We start from the raw sequence: 19,475 nt of genomic DNA, 5'->3' as shown, positions 1-19,475 counted from the left end.
GCAAGTGCCTCTCCACTGAAGTTGTTGCAAATCAGTGCAGCTGACTGAACCTTTGCAGCCCTACCGGTGAATTAGAAAAGAGTTGTGTTAGCTCTTCTAACCTCATATTGGTTGGAAAGAGCTGTTTGCATTTTTTTAATCTATTTGCAAAATGCAGTGCATTTTGTGTGTGGGTATGTGCGCGCATGGTGGTGATGTTAATAAATACTTCAGGGATCATTTTCTAAATACAAATGATAAAAATAATCCAGAAAACTACAAATCACCATCTGAGCAACCTCTCACTGACAAACTGGTATGCACTGCTCAGTCTTCTTATATAGACACGTAGTATTAAACCAGTGTGCATAGTCTGGTGCTCATGAGCAACTCAACAATAACAAATCAATGTCCACTGTTATTTTATTTCTTTATTTGCACTGTGGCAGTGCCTGGAAGCCCCAGTCATGGACCAGACCCCCCTTGTGCTAGGTGCTGTACAAACCAGAACATAATGACACTGCCTGCTCCAAAGGGTTTACAGTCTAAGTAATAATCCAGTGTTCACGGGCAGCCCTATGTAAACAATTCAGTGAGCATATGAGATGATGGAAAAACAATCCTCTAAGGAAGCACATTTGAGCTGGAAGGCTCTAGGCAGTTATCATTAATGAAAGGATAAATAACATTAATCAAAGTTTTTTTTTCCCCTAAAGAGGAAGGGATTACGTTCTTTTAAATCCAGGCTATCTTATTCAAGGCTTTTTTCAGCCATTGTACAACTTCCCTAGCTCTAATAACCCTTAGAGGGTGGGTGGATGGATATCAGGGCTGCATTCAATCCGTAACTCCCCAGAGTCTGCTTCACGGGGAAGAGCAGTCTCCTGAATTTGGTCTTCCTAATTTTAGGACATCATTTTGTCCTAAAATATTTACTTGGATCATTTTTCTGGAAGCCAAAATCCATTTTACAAGTTCAGTGCAACAAACTCCAAGGGAGGAGTGACTTGGAGAAGGGGAATGCCTATCACGGAATTGAACACACATTGACAAATGCAGCAAAATCCACTCCGGCTGAGAGAATGTGAGATGGCACCCGCAGAGTGAAGTGTTGAGACCCTACAATTTTCATTTGTTTCATGGGAGCAGTAGGTGCTCAGCAGCTTTCAGGATTGGCCCCATAGATGGATAATTGAGAGAAACACAACACTTAGCGAACATAAACCTCAGCTCCTCCTCTCTGTGCTCCAGAGATGGCCCTTGGATGCCAGGGCTCTTTGGGTGAGCTTGCTTTACTCCACATATGGCAAAACACGATGAGATTTGTAGTGCAGTGTCTTCACGTAAACTTGACCAATGCTGACTTTAGCGGGGCAATGCCAGTTTAGTTCATCTGAGGATCTATCCCAGAATGTCTAGCTGGCTTTAGCAGATTGCAATGCACCTTGTTTGAGCTGGCTTGGCTTTCTGCACTCAAAATCCTAATAGCAACCCCAGTCTTACTTCATACTTCAGCTTTCACTCATTGGGCTATGAAACCAGACATATCTGAATATTCCAACTTCAGAGCAGTGTGAAATTTATTGTGGAGAAAGGACAGCCTTGTGGCTAAGGCACTCCACTGAGACGCAGAAGAGAGGGATTCAGTTCCTGGCTCTCCCACAGACTTTTTATGTGACCTTAAGCATGTCACTTGGTCCAGTGTTTCCAAAGCAGAGTATCATGGGAAGGGTTCTAGATGGATCACAGGCCCAGTGCAAAGGGGAGGACCTGGGGTCAGGGGGATTGGAAAGCCAGCCTGCCCAGCACTCAGCCCGCAATGTCAGATTCTGTCCTGTGGGGCTGACTCCCAGCTCCAGACATTGCGACCAGGCACACAGGTTCGCAGCACTGCTCAGGTTGGGCCCAGCCACCACTTAGCACTGCAGTGCCATGTGCCAGGTTTCAACATCACTCATTCAAATCTAGCCCAGCTGACCCGAGCAGGGAGCTGGGCCCAGCCCTTTGGGACAGGAACCACTGCTGCAAGTGAGTGGGGGCAGGTTCACTCTTCAACCTCCCCTCTGTACTGGGCAGGGTACTAAGGTTGCAATGGGAGGACACTGTTGAGGGTGGGGTCAGTGCCCCCTCAGTGCGATGAGGAGCAGGCAGAGGAGGTGAAGGATGCTGGCTGATGATTTTGGGCCAACCCCCATTAATTTGGACTTTGGGAGGATTGCAAAAAAGATAAATGCAATTGTTAGTGTCACCTAAGAAAAAAAAGCTTTGGGAACTATTGACTTAATCTCACTGTGTTTCAGTTCCTCTTCTGCTTACATATTTTATCTCTTCTTCCCCTCCTTTGTCTGTCATGTGTGTTTAGGTTGTAAGGTGTTTGGGGCGGGGACTGTCTGACTATTCGCATGCCCAGCATCTGGTACATGGGTCCTTGATCTTGGCTGAGGCTTCTGTATTATAAATAATACAATTCAAATTCAACTTTCAAGCTTTTACTACATTTTTTGGCAATACTCAAAATGTTGGTGAAATTCCACTGGTGTGCCATAACATGCATACACTTTGAAATGTGTTTGAGATTTTACATATCTTTGCAGTCACCATCTGTTATCCCATCAACATCACTTTCATGCCAGACATTAACGAAGTTATGATGAAAATTTGATAGAATGGACTCTCTTATTCTGATTTTTCTTTCAAATGGGCCTCACCTCACACCCCTCACTCTGAGTTAAGGACTTGCAGGTGGTTCTTACTCTTCAGATTTTTCTGAGCAGCAAAATAGCTGTAAAATTCCAGTTCATAAAACACATTTACATCAGTCTTCTGCTCCCACTCTTGGGAAATACATGATGCTTTGGAAAGACTCTGTTTCCAGGGACAATTGATTTCCTCAGTTAAAGGATACTATAGTCCCCTGCAACTTGCTCACTGGACAAGGCTGGTTTCTATACTTTCCCCATCTAGCACATCTTTATGTCATTAAGAAAACTAGCAGCAGATGCACAGACATGTGGAGATCAGCAAACATCTGGAAAGGCAGCTGTGCTCTTCCTATTTCTGAAACACAAATAAAATCCTAAAGCAGGAGAAAGAAAAGAGGGATTAATGTTTTCTCATTCTACAAATTTATTTGAATTTGTAGAGAGCGGTGAGAGGGAAGGGGGAACAACTCTGGTCCTTCCTAATCAGAGAAAAAAATCAGCAATGTAAAGGAAATCTCTTGCCAGCTTTGAACTTTGTGTATTGATACCTGATATTACTGGAGATCAGCTTCCCCCACCTGTGGATCTAGTAATGGGTAAGTACTTCATAATAAACTATTTATGAAATGAATTTTGCCTCTATTTCTGTTCACAAATAGCATGTGGGTACATTGTTAAAATTCTTAATTTATTCATGACATGAAATTATTCACTACTTTCTTTGGCAAATAATTTCTGGAGCCAGGTTCTGCTATTCTTTCTTACATTAAATAATAGCTTGGTGATCTCAGTGAGACATCTCATAGATTAAGGTACTACTCAGTCTGAGTAATAGCATCTGGCTCTTGGTCTGCAGATTGTCTATTGGTAAATTCATAGATTTAATGGCCAGAAGGGACTATTAGATCTTCTAGTCTGACCTCCTGTATATCACAGCCATAGAATTTCACCCAGCTTCCCTTGTACTGAGCCCAATACTTCTGTTTGGCTAAAGCATATCTTCCTGAAAGGCATCCAGTCTTGATCTGAAGCCATCAAGAGATAGAGAATTGGCTACTTCGCTTGGTAGTTTGTTCCAATGGTAAATCATCCTTGTTGTTCAAAAACATTGTGTTTTATTTCACTGGAAACTTTTGAAATCGATGTTGTGTTAGTTACCTAATTCCAGTGGTATTGTTTCTGTCCCGTAATTGGGTGTCTGATGGAACTAACTAACAATCGTGCAAATTTAAAATGGAATATTTGAGTGCAAGATTGCAGTTTGTGACTCAAAATCCATACTGTTGTCTGCCTAGCTGTGCAATTCAGAATAGACTTTTGATTAATTTTTGAGCATTCACAACTGAAATGAGCTGGGGTGTGTGCATGTGTGTGCACACACACTAACAGAGCATGTTCACTGGAATATTCAAGGGAAATAACAAAAAGGGAGAAACGCAGCAGAAGTAAATTCACTGAAAATTCAAATAACTTTTAATGGCAACACTTTCCCCAGCAATACGGGGAGCAGAAGGAGCAGTAATAGCTTTCGGTGGCACAATGCACAAGGGAGTCTGCGTGGTAGGGGTGACATCAAAGGGCATGGAACCATGCAGATTCCAGGCTGTAACTTTTCCAGGCTGGGCACTCCCCTTCAGCCCCATTAGGTCTCTTGGAATGACCATAATATATTGCATCACAGCATGAGTTTTACCATACCTGCACTGGAAGTCCTTCATCCAGAGCAACTCTACCAGTGCACCAACTGTGTCAGTGAATCAAAGAGTGTTGCACAGCTACTATCTCCCTTACCCACCAGCGGAGTGAGGAAATCTGCGTGAATGACTGTATATAACTGGGTGTAAGGGAGGGTATCATAAATATAAAGGGAAGTCCCTCCTGGCCAGGGGAAAGCTCCTCTCACCTGTAAAGGGTTAAGAAGCTAAAGGTAACCTCGCTGGCACCTAACCAAAAAGAAACAGCCAAATGCTGTTCAGTGGACCGAAAAGTGTCAGAAGGCCTTTAACAAGCTTAAAGCGACACTCATGTCTGACCCTGTACTAAGGGCCCCAGACTTTGACAAACCGTTTCTAGTAACCACAGATGCGTCCGAGCGTGTTGTGGGAGCAGTTTTAACTCAGAAAGGACCTGATCAAGAATTCCACCCTGTAGTGTTTCTCAGCAAAAAACTGTCTGAGAGGGAAAGCAACTGGTCAATCACTGAAAAAGAATGTTACGCCATTGTCTACGCTCTGGAAAAGCTACGCCCATATGTTTGGGGATGGCGTTTCCACCTGCAAACCGACCATGCTGCACTGAAGTGGCTTCACACTGTCAAAGAAACTAACAAAAAACTTCTTCGGTGGAGTTTAGCTCTCCAAGATTTTGATTTCGACATCCAACACATCTCAGGAGCTTCAAACAAAGTGGCTGATGCACTCTCCCATGAAAGTTTCCCAGAATCAACTGGTTAAAATCGTCCTTGAGATGTAGAAAATATTGTTAGTCTTTATGTACTTGGTAGTATATTTAGAGATGCATGTGTCTTATTAACTGTTTTTCCTAGAGCTCCAGGAAGAAATCCCAGCCAGTGTTTCACCCTAGCTGAGATTTGGGGGGCGTGTCATAAATATAAAGGGAAGGGTAAACCCCTTTGAAATCCCTCCTGGCCAGGGGAAAGCTCCTCTCACCTGTAAAGGGTTAAGAAGCTAAAGGTAACCTCGCTGGCACCTGACCAAAATGACCAATGAGGAGACAAGATACTTTCAAAAGCTGGGAGGAGGGAGAGAAACAAGGGGTCTGTGTGTCTGTCTATATTCTGTCTTTGTCGGGGATAGACCAGGAATGGAGTCTTAGAACTTTTAGTAAGTAATCTAGCTAGGTACGTGTTAGATTATGATTTCTTTAAATGGCTGAGAAAAGAACTGTGCTGAATAGAACAACTATTTCTGTCTGTGTATCTTTTTTGTAACTTAAGGTTTTGCCCAGAGGGGTTCTCTATGTTTTTGAATCTAATTACCCTGTAAGGTATCTACCATCCTGATTTTACAGGGGGGATTTCTTTATTTCTATTTACTTCTATTTTATTAAAAGTCTTCTTGTAAGAAAACTGAATGCTTTTTCATTGTTCTCAGATCCAAGGGTCTGGGTCTGTAGTCACCTAGGCAAATTGGTGAGGCTTTTTACCAAACCTTGTCCAGGAAGTGGGGTGCAAGGTTTTGGGAAGTATTTTGGGGGGAAAGACGCGTCCAAACAGCTCTTCCCCAGTAACCAGTATTAGTTTGGTGGTGGTAGCGGCCAATCCAAGGACAAAGGGTGGAATATTTTGTACCTTGGGGAAGTTTTGACCTAAGCTGGTAAAGATAAGCTTAGGAGGTTTTTCATGCAGGTCCCCACATCTGTACCCTAGAGTTCAGAGTGAGGGAGGAACCTTGACAGAGGGTCTAACTTACACTATCTTATGTGTCACCTCTGAACAGTCCACCACAGCCCTCCAGTGCTGCAGTACATATGAACCCAAATGTCGTTGGTATGGGGCTTGAACTCACTGCTCTCTGGCCCAGAGGTCTGCTGCTTGCAACTGCTAAGGTAAAAGGGTGTAGGTTTGAAAAACTTTTTCTAGGGACCTGCCCTTTCCAGGGAGCAAAGGGACAGAATGAAGTTGCTTTTCAGAGCTGCTAGGGGTCAGTGGCTTTGTTGGTATGGTTTTCTTGGTTTCCATTGTTCCCGTTCCCTTGTTCATTTGAAGGTTCCTCCTCCTTGTTTTGTTTGTGCTGAGCTTCCTACTAAGTCCTGCATGCAACATCCTCAGGAGCACCAATATCCATCTGCACTATCTCCCTTCCTCCCTCTCTGCTCCTTGCTGCAAGAAATGAAAATAGATTACATCACTGTACAGTCCTGTATGTATTCATCAGTGCAGAGAGATTTCAAGTTCTTTTTTTGGATGGCTTTATGCCTGCTAATGGCCAGGATCACCCAATAAGGATGGAGATGAAAGATGGTCTTGAAGTTAAGGCATAGGACTGGGATATAGCATGGGAATTGCACTCACAATTTTCTGTTAGAGATTTATTGTGTGACTAGATGTCTCTGGGTCACAGTTCCCTATCTGTGAAATGGGGATAATATTTCCTTTTTCCCCTATTTAAACAGAGATTATCTCTTACTATGTATTTGCAAAGTGCCTAGCGCAGTATGGCCCCAACTTCTTAGGAATACTATAATAATATATTCTGCATGCAAACCTGCACTCCTTTCCTTCACTTTTAGTTTCTTTCTACTGACTTCCTTCTCTTCATTTTACTAAGGCAACATGACTTCACTACTGTACAAGCCACCTTTTGACAGGCCTGTCTCATGTGTGACACAAAAGATTTCTGTAGGGTACCCCTCTCTTTATAAGTAGGGGAGGAATGAATGACACAAGATACTCTTCCATGGTGGGAGGTGTCTGGGACTCTCTCAGGTGAAAAGGAGTGACTGTCATAGTTTCCAGGTGAATGAACATTTCTCCAGGTGCATTGTAGTTGCCTCAGAACAGTGTGTTCTTTCCTGCTCAAAACATTTCACCTGGAACAGATACAGGTGAATACTCTGTGTGTGTGTGTGTGTGTGTGTGTATCTATCTAGATAGATAGATATACACACACACAAAATCTCCAGAAATACCTCTCTATTTAAACTACAGATTGGAAAGGCCTTTAAATCTCCCCAAGTGATAGACCCTACCATGTTATCACTAGCACACAGGAAAGGGTTTGCCTCTCCAACCAGTTCTACACTGAGGTTGCTCTACACTGCACAACTTCTGATCATTTTCTTTGCAGGCAATAACACATCTCAGGGGTTCCATTGCAGAACATACTTAGTGACCTATGAGGCCTGAGATGATAGAATGGGAAGGAACACCTGGGCTAGAAGACCGCTTTTAGCAAATGGGCTCTTCTTTGGTGCATGGTACACAGATTAAAGGTAATCTGAAACAATAGTAAAAAGAAAAGGAGTACTTGTGGCACCTTAGAGACTAACAAATTTATTTGAACATAAGCTTTCGTGAGCTCAAGCTTACTTCATCGGAAGCATGCAGTGGAAAATACAGTGAGGAGATTTTATATAGACAGAGATCAATGGGTGTTACCATACACACTGTAAAAAGAGTGATCAGGAAAGGTGAGCTATTACCAGCAGGAGAGCCGGAGGGGAGGACCTTTTGTAGTATAATCAAGGTGGGCCATTTCCAGCAGTTGACAAGAACGTGTGAGGAACAGTAGGGGGCACTACAAAAGGTTCCACCCCCTCCCCCAGTTCTCCTGCTGATAATAGCTCACCTTACCTGATCACTCTCATTACAGTATGTGTGGTGTGACAAAGTTCCTGCTCTACTTTGGTGGGTCTTGCGCTTATTGGCGAATTTGCTCACCTTGGAGCATCACGGCAGCCCTCAGCTTGGCCGTTTTTCTGAACCCACAGTCCAGGTCGACTCCTCCTGTGTCTGACCAGGAGTTGGGAGGTTTGGGGGGAAGCTGGGCCCGCCCTCTACTCCGGGCTCCAGCCCAGGGCCCTGTGGAATGCAGCTGTCTAGAGTGCCTCCTGGAACAGCTGTGCGACAGCTACAACTCCCTGGGCTACTTCCCCATGGCCTCCTCCCAACACCTTCTTTATCCTCACCACAGGACCTTCCTCCTGGTGCCTGATAATGCTTGTACTCCTCAGTCCTCCAACGGTCCACATTCTCACTCTCAGCTCCTAGTGCCTCTTGCTCTCAGCTCCTCACATGCACACCACAAACTGAAGTGAGCTCCTTTTTAAAACCCAGGTGCCCTGATTAGCCTGCCTTAATTGATTTTAGCAGTTTCTTGATTGGCTGCAGGTGTTCTAATCAGCCTGTCTTAATTGTCTCCAGAAGGTTCCTGATTGTTCTGGAACCTTCCCTGTTCCCTTTCCCAGGGAAAAGGGACCTACTTAGCCTGGGGCTAATATATCTGCCTTCTATTACTCTCCTATAGACATCTAGCCCGACCCTGTCACAATGGTAACACCCATTGTTTCACGTTCTCTGTGTATATAAAAATCTCCCCATTGTATTTTCCACTGTATGCATCCGATGAGGTGAGCTGTAGCTCACGAAAGCTTATGCTCAAATAAATTTGTTAGTCTCTAAAGTGCCACAAGTCCTCCTTTTCTTTTTGCGGATACAGACTAACACGGCTGCTACTCTGAAACCTGAAACAATAGTAATTACTTAGATAACTAAAGAATTATATAGTTCATTTTAAACAGCTTTTAAAATAGAATTTCTCTTAAAACAGCATAGAAAGTTGCCTGCTTTTCTCATGCATTCCCATGGCAGTTGCATTTCCTGTGTCCTAACCTACAAAATCAGACTTTCAATATGGCAGCTTCATTTTTGGATCTTATTGAAAATAATATTAATTAATAAAAAGAATAACCAACTTCTAGGCCTGCCTCTAGCCAACAGAACAGAAAAAAAGATAATTGTGTTTTTAACTCTTGGGAGCTGAGTCTAAGATGGTGGGCATTTATATAAAAAGCTAGATCAACAGATTCTATTTGCTTCTGGTTTCTTTAATTACTGATTTAGATTTTTCTGTTTTTGTTTTTGCAATTATTGTTTTCCTTCATAGGGGATGAAGACTTCATACCCCCAAAATGGGGGCTTTACTGCATGAAGGCCAGTTTCTACAGGTCTTTGTGTAGCACTTGTCTTTAATGGAGTTACTTGTGTGAGTTAGTGCAATTCCATGTAAGGGCTACAAAAACTGGTCTTTAGTAATATGCTGCATTTTCTTGTCTTTCTGGTTCATTCTAAATGATCTTTTCTTTCTTTCCCTTATTTGTATCCCTTCTCTAGCAATTTCTCTCCCCATTTCTCTTCATGATGGGTTAGTATTAAATAATTTTTAACTTGGGATTTTGGATTGAGAAGGCAAAATGGCAAGAACTAAAAAGAAGCTATGCCTGACCACACTCCATTGTAATGCTGGTCAGGCAAAGTTCAGGTCCTGGCCTGACAGCCAATTGCATGTGTTCTGCATTCACTTTCCAAACACCCTGTGGGACTGTAGAACATGCATCCTTCTGGGGTCAATGGAAGTGCTGGTCAAGAAGTAAGGAAGGATGGGAATATTGCAAACAAGTCTGCTCATCTCTTATTAATACAGATCCAGTCATCATAAGCTTGGTGGATTTCATTACTTCCTTCACTGCCCGCTGAACATCCCTCAACACCATTCTACTCAGCAAGAGGCAGCCCTTCTGCGACCAGGTGCAGGGCAAGCTCAGCCACAGATGTACACTAGGTAGTTGCCCAGGGATGCAAAACATCTAGTGACTCTTGATTGAGCAATTGCAGGGCTGTGAGGTGCAGATATTTCACAGTTAACTTGAAGTGGCAATAACTCTGGATCCAGGTCTGACTGATCAGGTGTTATTCTATTAATGGAGTAACTCAACAAAAGGACTACAATGACTATTCCTCTAACAACAACAAAAATACTTTCAAACATCAACTATTATGGGTCTGACTCAAAATTCCCAAAGGCAGGCATATTCAAAGGTGACAGTGAGATAAAAACTTTAAGCAGCATGTCCTGGATTTGAGTCTCACAGCAAAATTTCTGCTCATCTCTAATGTCAATAGTATAGTGTACTAGTGGGGTGGGAATTGTGAGATGAACCTACTAGAGATACCTCAGAGGAGCTACTAAAGCAAATTCTCTTGTGAACTTTTCCGGTGACTTCCCAATGGCCCTTCTGAAGAAGCTAGAGAATATCTCAGTGAACTTCCCTGCAATCGTCTCAAGCAAATAGGTTTTACTCTCCCAGGCTCTTTGTGAGCTCTTACTGGGTTCATGATGGCTATTGCATTTGCCTGCATAGTCACTGCACTGCCAGTATCCAATTCATTTGCTTTGTCAAGTGCTTGGGATTACCTGAAATTAAAAAAATGCTGATTTGCAATGTAACTCTGTTCCAGGAAATAAAATAACCTTTCTGAGCTCAGAACTCGGGATTGGCTGAGCTGTAATCAGCACAGAACCCAAGGGTAGGAGGCAATGGTGGCTTTAAGCTACCTTTGTGCCCCTTTTCCCCAGATCCTAGGACTGACAGTCCTCATTGCAAGTTACAACAGCCCTCAGGGCTGCCAGAATATGCACCCAGGAGCAACAGCTCCCAAGAAGCCATTCTAGCTGTCGGTGACCCAGAGCTGCAGCAGCACTGTTAAGGCTATGCCCTGGCACCCCCCTGTACTGGGGTTGGTAGAGGGTTGGTGTAGAGGCAGCTACATTCTATGCCACCTGGAGATTCCATGATCCCAGCGAAATTTCCAAATACCCAGTTAAGCTGACTTTCCACAGGTCTTGCACTACCAGAGAAGTAAGCAGACAGAACAAGGCCCAGGATCTGGCCTTCTATTTATGGCCCTGTACATGGTGACAGCCAGAAACAGCAAAAAGCCACAACTTCAAGCAAACAATAAAACATGGAAGAGCTCATCAGGCACCTGTAACCAGGCATGCACTTTCCCACTACCAGTGCTGGCCCTAGGTTTTGAAGGACTACAAATTAACTCCTGGGGGACTCCATCCAGCTTCCACCCAAACCCTGACCAGCTCAGCCCAACTCTGTGTACTCTTGGCCACTGCTGGCCACATCCGTTTGTGAGGCTCTGGCAATCCATTGCTACAGGTACAAGGAGGCCCAGAGGTAGAGCCGAAGTACAACTTTCCTAGTGGGGACTAGAGGAGGGAAACTAGGGTAGTCAGTTGTTGCCATTGGGACCACATGGGGACATGGATGGACAATCAGAGATAATACTCTAGCTCAGGTGTGTGCATGGAATGTGGGGTGTCTTAAGGTAAGCAAATATATATTTTGCATGAGCCGCCTCCTGTTCGTCACCAGGAGTCTGGAGTGACTTTAGAAGTAGTCCTGATTTATCTTCAGCTGTTAGCACTAAGGAAACCTCCTTGAGAAACATGTAGAGAGTTGCAGCTTTAGGACAATGGCAGTAGGAAAGCTGCTTTATCTAACCAAACTCGAATGCTAAAGTGCTACCTGGAATTTTATCTCCTTGGAGCATTCCAACAGGATTTAGGCAGAACTGTTACCGCTCCTCTGAGTTAGAGGGGGAGAACAGGGAGGCATGGAAAGCTGTCCCAACTTTGGGCCAGTTCTGTTCAAGTTGGTGAATGATGTTGCAGACATCCTCCCCCTGTAACAGCAAAAAACACTGTGCTCTACTGGAGAAATCACCTCCAAGAAGAGCATGTGGTGTTTCTCCTTCTGGCCTCCTTTGGGTTTATGACTGGGAAAACAGATCTGTTTCTGTTGGGTACTCCCTACTGTGGCAGTTGCCAAGGTGCTCCCTGGCTCACTATAGCCCCTCTGAGAGAGTGAGCTTGTGATAACCTCCCATGGCCATAAATTTCTACCCTAAAGACTTTTCTACTCCAGCAGAGGCTATCATAAATAAGAGCTGATTTGGGCACTTCATGTTTTTTTCTTATAATTTATTTTTTAGTAAAGTGAACAAATGAGACTATTCAGAGTCTAGAAGATCTTCCTGCTTTTCAGTAAAAAGAAAAGGAGTACTTGTGGCACCTTAGAGACTAACAAATTTATTTGAGCATAAGCTTTCGTGAGCTACAGCTCACTTAATCGGATGAATTCAGTGGAAAATACAGTGGGGAGATTTATATACACAGAGAACATGAAACAATGGGTGTTGTCATACACACTGTAACCAGAGTGATCAGGTAAGGTGAGCTATTATCAGCAGGAGAGCAGGGGGGAAAAAACCTTTTGTAGTGATAATCAAGGTGGGCCATTTCCAGCAGTTGACAAGAACGTCTGAGGAACAGTGTGTGTGTGTGGGGGGGGAATAAACATGGGGAAATAGTTTTACTTTGTGTAATGACCCATCCACTCCCAGTCTTTATTCAAGCCTAAGTTAATTGTATCCAGTTTGCAAATTAATTCCAATTCAGCAGTCTCTCCTTGGAGTCTGCTTTTGAAGTTTTTTTGTTGAGGAATTGCCACTTTTAGGTCTGTAATCGAGTGACCAAAGAGATTAAAGTGTTCTCCAACTGGTTTTTGAATATTATAATTCTTGATGTCTGATTTGTGTCCATTTATTCTTTTACGTAGAGACTGTCCAGTTTGGCAGAGGGGCATTGATGACACATGATGACACATGATGGCACATTGGTACATGTGCAGGTGAACGAGCCTCTGATAGTGTGCTTTTCAGTGTGTGTCTTGGGGAAGGACACAACAGCACTACCCAAAAAGACTTTATAAAATGCATTGGTTTCAGGAATATTATCAAGATGAGATTAAAAATAAGATAACATTTCTCTGTATTAGTTGGTATAAGAGAAAACTTCAGAAACCAGTCTGCTTTTGGATAGTGGCTGTCTATTACAGTTATCTATAAAATATTTCCTTCTTGTTTCACCATATCGGAGAGATAGGGTCTGATCCAGAACCCACTGAGGTTCAAAAGAATGACTCCCATTGGGTCAGTGTCCATGGGTTTTATAATCCAAAGCCTATTGAAGTGAATGGGGAAAAACTACCACTGAGTCATGATCTCATTTGGATTAGATTCTTATTTTGCAGCCCTGAAGACTGGAAACAGTATCATGTTCTCCCTGCAATAAACATACATTGGCATAGTGCTCACCAGTGTCAGTCTTGGGGTTTTGTATGATTTCTTGTCTGAAGGAAAGGGAAATAAATGGATAAGATTCACGATGGTAGTAAGAGAATGATTTTTGTATTTGTGTGATTTTGCTCAATACTTATTTTGTGTTCAGATCACTACTGGGATGCAAACAGGGCGAGCAGCAGTCTGGATTTGAAAGAAAAACAAAGTATCTGTCGGTTCAGGCCAGTTCTTAAGTGAACCTAAATGGAATTTTGGAAAAGGGAGAAAAATATTTATCATGATACTAATGAAATCCAGGACACTCCTTTAGAAATAAGAAAACAGTCTTTAAGAAAACTTTTTGAATATAAAAGTCTATGACTAAAAGAGAATCTATTGCAAGCTTAACTCTTGGTGGTACAGTATATTTAAATATCTAAGCAACGGTGACCCACCATGAGTTACAAGTTGGCAGCGCAGTTACCAAATAGACTAATGCAGAAGCAGCCTTCATCAAAGTTTGTGGGATAGTTCTCAGAGGGAAGCTGTGGCAATTCCATCTCTTGTGTCTTTTTAGAAGTAGATGAGATAAAGCACTAGGAAATGTTCTGTATGAAACAGTCTTGTGTGGGAAGGATTGGGTGACCAAATAGGGCACTTCCATCTCTAATTTCTAAGACCATGCACACCCACACCGATACCCTAGGACATGAGAGCCTGCATTTGGTGAGAAGGGGAATGTTGCCCAAGACGCACTGTTGAAAAGTGATCTGGGAATCTCTTATGTTGGTCTGTCATACCCCTGGCCACTTTGTCTGTCTTGTCTATTTAAATTGTAGGTTTTTCAGGATAGGGACTATCTCTTATTATGTTTTGCATAGGGCCTAGCACAATGGGGCCCAGGTCTTGGCTATCGTCTCTAGGCACTATAATATAAATGGGGGAGGGGGAGAGTCTATAAGAATGTCTCCATTGACTTAAATGATTGTTGGATCAGGCATTATATGACTGCATTGATCAGAAATCCCCTTCCCTCAGATGGTCCCAATTTTTGTGGATGATGTGAATCAGCTGCATCATCATCATAAAATGATACACATTGCTATGATATAAATACCTAGTAATGCTACAGGAAACTCCTTTGGGGCAAAAACTGGAAAAGAGATGGACACAAATGGTCCTGTGCTATTCTTTGATACTGCACAGGTAACTCATGTCAAAGCTATAAGTGTAGGAGGAAGTCAAGTCAGCAGAAAAGTTTCTAGATGAGTTTATAATAATTAAATTCAGACTTCCTTGTGACTGGCTGTCTGCAAATCTTTCTCCATCTTGATTTTTGTGCTAAATTTACAAGCTCATAAACACTGAGTAAATAAAACCAGAAATCCCGTTCTGTAAATGCATACACAAACCCTGAAGGAAATGTAAATCACTAGGGTTAGGAGAATTTGAAGTGTGTGTGTGTGTGTGTTCGAAGATGTGCGTGGTTAGGGGTTGAATTAAAATGCTGAGCAAGAAAAAATAAAAATATTAAAAAGGAACACAAAGTTTATGAAGATAGAAAAATGTTTCTAAGAACTGTAGCAAAGGTTTAATATCTGTATTTGGGGCCAGGTGAACAGTTCAGAAAGTTAATGCAACCTGGCTCATATAGAGTGGTTTGCAGTCTCTAAATATATACAAGCCTCTTGTTTGCAAATGTATCATGTTCAGGCCTTGGCCCCGTTATATCTCACAGTCTACTAAGCAATGTCATCCTGGTCAGTTGTTGGATAGGAAAACATCAGGAAGTGCAGCTAGTGATTCAGTAAGAGGCACTTTTCTAAGGGTGTGTCTACATTTCAAACTGGGGGTGAAAATTCCAGCTTGAAGAGATGTACCCATGCTTGCTCTGATCAAGCTAGCATGCTTAAAGATAGAATGTAGCCACCGTGACACAAGAGGTGGAGGGGCTAGCCACCCTACGTACATACACACCTTCAGGGCAGCTAGTCCCTCCTGCTGCCCCCACCCCTGCAGCTACACTCTATTTTTAGTGGGCTCGCTGGATCAGAGCTAGCATGGGTATGTCTCCCCAAGCTGTGAATTACACCCCCTAGTTCAAAGTGTAGATATACCTTAGATCAGCACTGTGCCAATTTCCTAACATCGAGAGCCTTGCTTGTGGAAGGGATGTCTTCTGGATGAGTTGTAAAATAAAGATATTGATCATTCTTAGCTAGATTCCAATGTAATAATCCACCCACCTAAATTCTCCCTGTGCACTTTCAGCTGGCAATATCATCCTTCACTTCCTTTATCAAAAGCTGTTGTACAGTGTTCCTGTTAAATAGTTGTTGCATTTCTGTGTGGGATAAGTGAGGTCTATATATACATAATTGGTATAGTGCCTGGGAGATAGTTATAGATGTAAGGCACTATTACAGAGACATGGAAGTGATTCAATAGTTATGGATCTGTCCAGAATTCCAATCTATTTTCTATCCCCCTCTAACTTTGAATTGCAGGTAGTGATAAGTCTGAAAAATATATATGCTTATAATAGACTAGGAGAAGATTTTAGTTTCCCCTGGAAACTTGAAAACTAAAAGATAAAACATCCATCCAGCTGTGTTTTTAAGTATTATAGCAATGTCTTAAGATACTTGGGTCACCTGTTCCACAACATAGGGAAAACTCATGAATACAAAATTTCACACCTGTGTAGATGTTTCTATGCATGGGACAGCTGCCATGGAAAGAATGCCTAAAAAGTTATAAATGAATCTTCATTATTTTGACTGGATCTCTGCTAGCTGCGTGGCCATTAACATTTTAATTGCCCAGTGATTAAAGTTTTGTTTACTAAGCAGACTTATCCATGGATAAGTCCATATTAGATATATGTAGGCTTGGCAGAATTCAATTTTTATTTTTTATAGTGTTGAGAGATAATATCAATGTTTACGTTTAAACATTTTTAAAAAAAATAATATATTGATTTAAATGTTCACAATTGTGGGAAATTATAGATTTTATTTTTTTTTCTTGATTTTTAATTTTTACATTTGCAGGACTTTACCACCAGGGTGTGGGGGTCAGACAAAGGGGGGAATCAGAAAATAATACATGACAGAAATGGAGATTCAAAAAGTTAAAGCTTTGTAACTGTTAAAACACAAATTGTTAAGATCGTATGTCAAAATATACAATGTAAATATCCTGAAATCAAACTGGAATAAGTTCTCAAAGCAGCATTTTTCTAACTTCGTCTGTCTGTACGTTTTGATTGCTGTTGATGGAAATATTTTTTGTCAGTTGTGTGCGTACGGTGAAATCCAATCCTTCCAAGCCTGGATATATCATAGACGTGGCTCTCTGGTCTGCAGAGGCGTGAGTGCTAACCACACTGTTTGTCAGCACCCCAATAGACTCAGTGGTAGCCTGCAAGGAAACCATGTGACCTACCCTTACAGTTATCCTAGGTGGAGTCTGAGCAACACAAGGGTTGAGTGACTTCCTGACTATATGTGTAGGCTCCGAACAGGGTGATGTGCAGTGATGAGCTGCCAAAATCTTAACAACCGGTTCCCTATAAAAAGTTCTGATGTAAGGGATGTGCCCCAATATGTATTTTTTGTACCAGTAGGGTTACCATACGTCCATATTTTCCCGTCCATATTTTCCTCTCAGACGGCGATTTAAGAACCAAAAAGCCTGACCTGTCGGGGAAAATATGGGTGTGTGTTAACCCTGCCTAAAGTTCTTTTTTAAAAAGATGGGCCTGAACTAGAAATGAGCTCCGTTTCACATGTGTGGGTCCCCGCCACTCCCTGGGGGTGTGCTAGGGTGACCAGATGTCCCGATTTTATAGGGACAATCCCGATTTTGGGGTCTTTTTCTTATATAGGTGCCTATTCCCCCCCCCCCCCCCGTCCTGATTTTTCACACTTGCTGTCTGGTCACCCTAGAGTGTGCAATGTGTGGGTCCCAGCTACTCCCTGCCCCCTTCATTGAAGCAGGTGTGCAGGGTTACTGCCCTGGGAACTGCAGGGCACCAGTGGACGTGGGGCCAGCTGCAGACAGGGGCGTGGGGCAGGGCTAGCTGGAGGCAGGGGGTGCAGGGCTGGCTGTGGGCAGGGCAGGGGATGCGGAGCTGGCTGGAGACAGGAGGGTGCAGGGTTGGCTGGAGGCAAGGGGGTGTGGGGCTGGCTGGAGACAGGGCAGAGGCTGACTGGAGGCAGGGGCTGGCTGCAGGCAGGGCAGGGGGGTGCAGGGCTGACTGCGGGCAAGGGGTGCGGGGGTGGCTAGAGACGGGCTGGTTGCGGGCAGGGGGTGCAGGGGTGGCTGGAGACAGGGGCTGGCTGCAGGCAGGGCAGGGGGTGCCGGGAGTATGGCTGGGGCTGGCTGCAGGCAGGGCAGGGGGTGGCTGGAGACGGGCTGGCTGCAGGCAGGGCAGAGGGTGCAGTAGGGACTGGTGCGGGCAGGGCGGGGGTGGCTGGAGACAGGGGCTGGCTGCGGGCAGGGCAGGGGGTGCGTGCGGCAGGAGCTGGCTGCAGGCACGGGGTGTGGGGGTGGCTGGAGACAGGGGGTGGCTGGAGACGGGCTGGTGCAGGCAGGGTGCTGGGTGCTCACGGGGAGAGCGGCTCGGAGCAGCAGAACGCAGCCTAGGCCCAGCAGAGCAGCCGGGGACCCACCAGGCAGCAGCGGGAGCCCCAGGGCCAGGGGTTGGGGGAGCAGCAGCAGCACCAGGACTCGTGCCCAGGGCCATGCGGCAGCCCACATGGCTCCCACAGCGCAGCGCCCCCAGCAGCCGGAGGAGGAATTACACCACTTCTCGGCCAGAGTGCATCAAAGCCTCAGTGCCCCCTGCAGGGAAGCGGGTTAACAACCGGTTTTAAAACTGCTTCAAAATTTAACAACCGGTTCGTGTGACCCAGTGTGAACCAGCTCCAGCTCACCACTGGTGACGTGTCCTTTCCCTGTGACAGTATTAGATTCCCAAACTGAGGCTCCTTTCTGATCCTGAATCAGAGAGAAAACGTCTAGGTCATATTATTTGTAGTTGTATTGTCGCAGTGCTTAGGAGCCCCAGTCTTGGACTCAGGATGCCATTGTGGTTGCACTGTACAGACACAGAACAACAAGATGGCCCCTACCCCAAAGAGCTTGTACTCGAAATAAAAGCTTACAACCCAAGTAGTCAATTTCTTTGCCCAGTAGAAAATTGTTCCCTACAATATATTTTCTGCAACAGACTGTACTTTGGTTAAAGCTGATACTGAAATGTCCTTGGCTCCCTTAGTGTGTGCTACTCGCTTAACTCTCTCTTCCCGTTGATTTTTTTTCCAGCCATGCTTTTCCCATCTGCTCAGCGGTTTAAGAGATGGTCATCATCAGCCCTCGTGAACCCGGTGCTGCAGAACTCGCTGGACGATGTGAACATGCTCTTTGAGGTTCAGTATATGGGGGCAATGGGCACCCTTCAGTCTCTATATTGGAATAGTGTCATTGTTTCCCATTCATCACAGCCTCCCCATTTCACCCTATCTCTGAGCTCTGCCCCAGCCTCAAACCTGAATTACTGACCATGTGCAGTCTCTTACGGTTAGTAGCCCACTGTTGGTACCAAACGGAGAGAGACTGGAGACGTATATACTTTTTAAAGTATAAAATATCTCTATTTCAGATTCTAGGTACATGTACATTCAACAAATTAAAATATACCTACATTTGAGAAACTCTCAATTCAAAGTGAACTCCTGATTTAAAACAAACAAACAAAACTTCCCAAGAATTTAAGTCCCCTCAGCCCATAGGTAAGCCTCACATTGGCACCTGGAGTTCAGTAGATGTGACTTCTGTTGGACCAACAGGGAAGGCAAGATCCAGAGCCAATGCCCCCACTGAACATACCCCATTCTCTGCCCCCTAACTGATAACCATATAGTGCCATTTTGATTCCTTGAGCCAAAGCATCAGTGTCAAACGAATCAATGCTTAGTAGCACAGCACCATGCCTGGCAGTGCCAAGGAATCAAAATGAAAAACAAATCTCCCGGGACAGCATGACTATTTCACCTGTACAGAGCAGGCTCAAATCCTCTGTTCGGGTGACATTTGAAATTGATTCTGTTGCTTTGACCCTAGTATAGATTACA

The 19,475-nt window shown here is 43.9% G+C and overlaps 1 protein-coding gene across 2 annotated transcripts in view; it reads left to right on the top strand.

Moving 5' to 3' along the window:
- The window catches only part of FAM180A (family with sequence similarity 180 member A), a 33,250-nt gene that overhangs the window by 10,045 nt on the left and 3,730 nt on the right, over positions 1 to 19,475 (top strand). For both annotated transcript variants that reach the window (XR_012157063.1, XM_073329981.1), the window contains exon 2: positions 18,667 to 18,770. Coding sequence is in view for 1 of the 2 variants with exons in the window: in XM_073329981.1 (XP_073186082.1) it covers positions 18,667 to 18,770 (104 nt within the window). In the remaining variant the exon portion in view is untranslated. The remainder of the gene's footprint in view (positions 1 to 18,666; positions 18,771 to 19,475) is intronic.

The sequence above is a fragment of the Lepidochelys kempii genome, chromosome 1 (genome assembly GCF_965140265.1).
Source record: "Lepidochelys kempii isolate rLepKem1 chromosome 1, rLepKem1.hap2, whole genome shotgun sequence".
Lineage (NCBI taxonomy): Eukaryota > Metazoa > Chordata > Testudines > Cheloniidae > Lepidochelys > Lepidochelys kempii.
The sequence above is the reverse complement of the archived record's forward strand: the minus strand, read 5'-3'. Positions and strand labels throughout refer to the sequence as shown.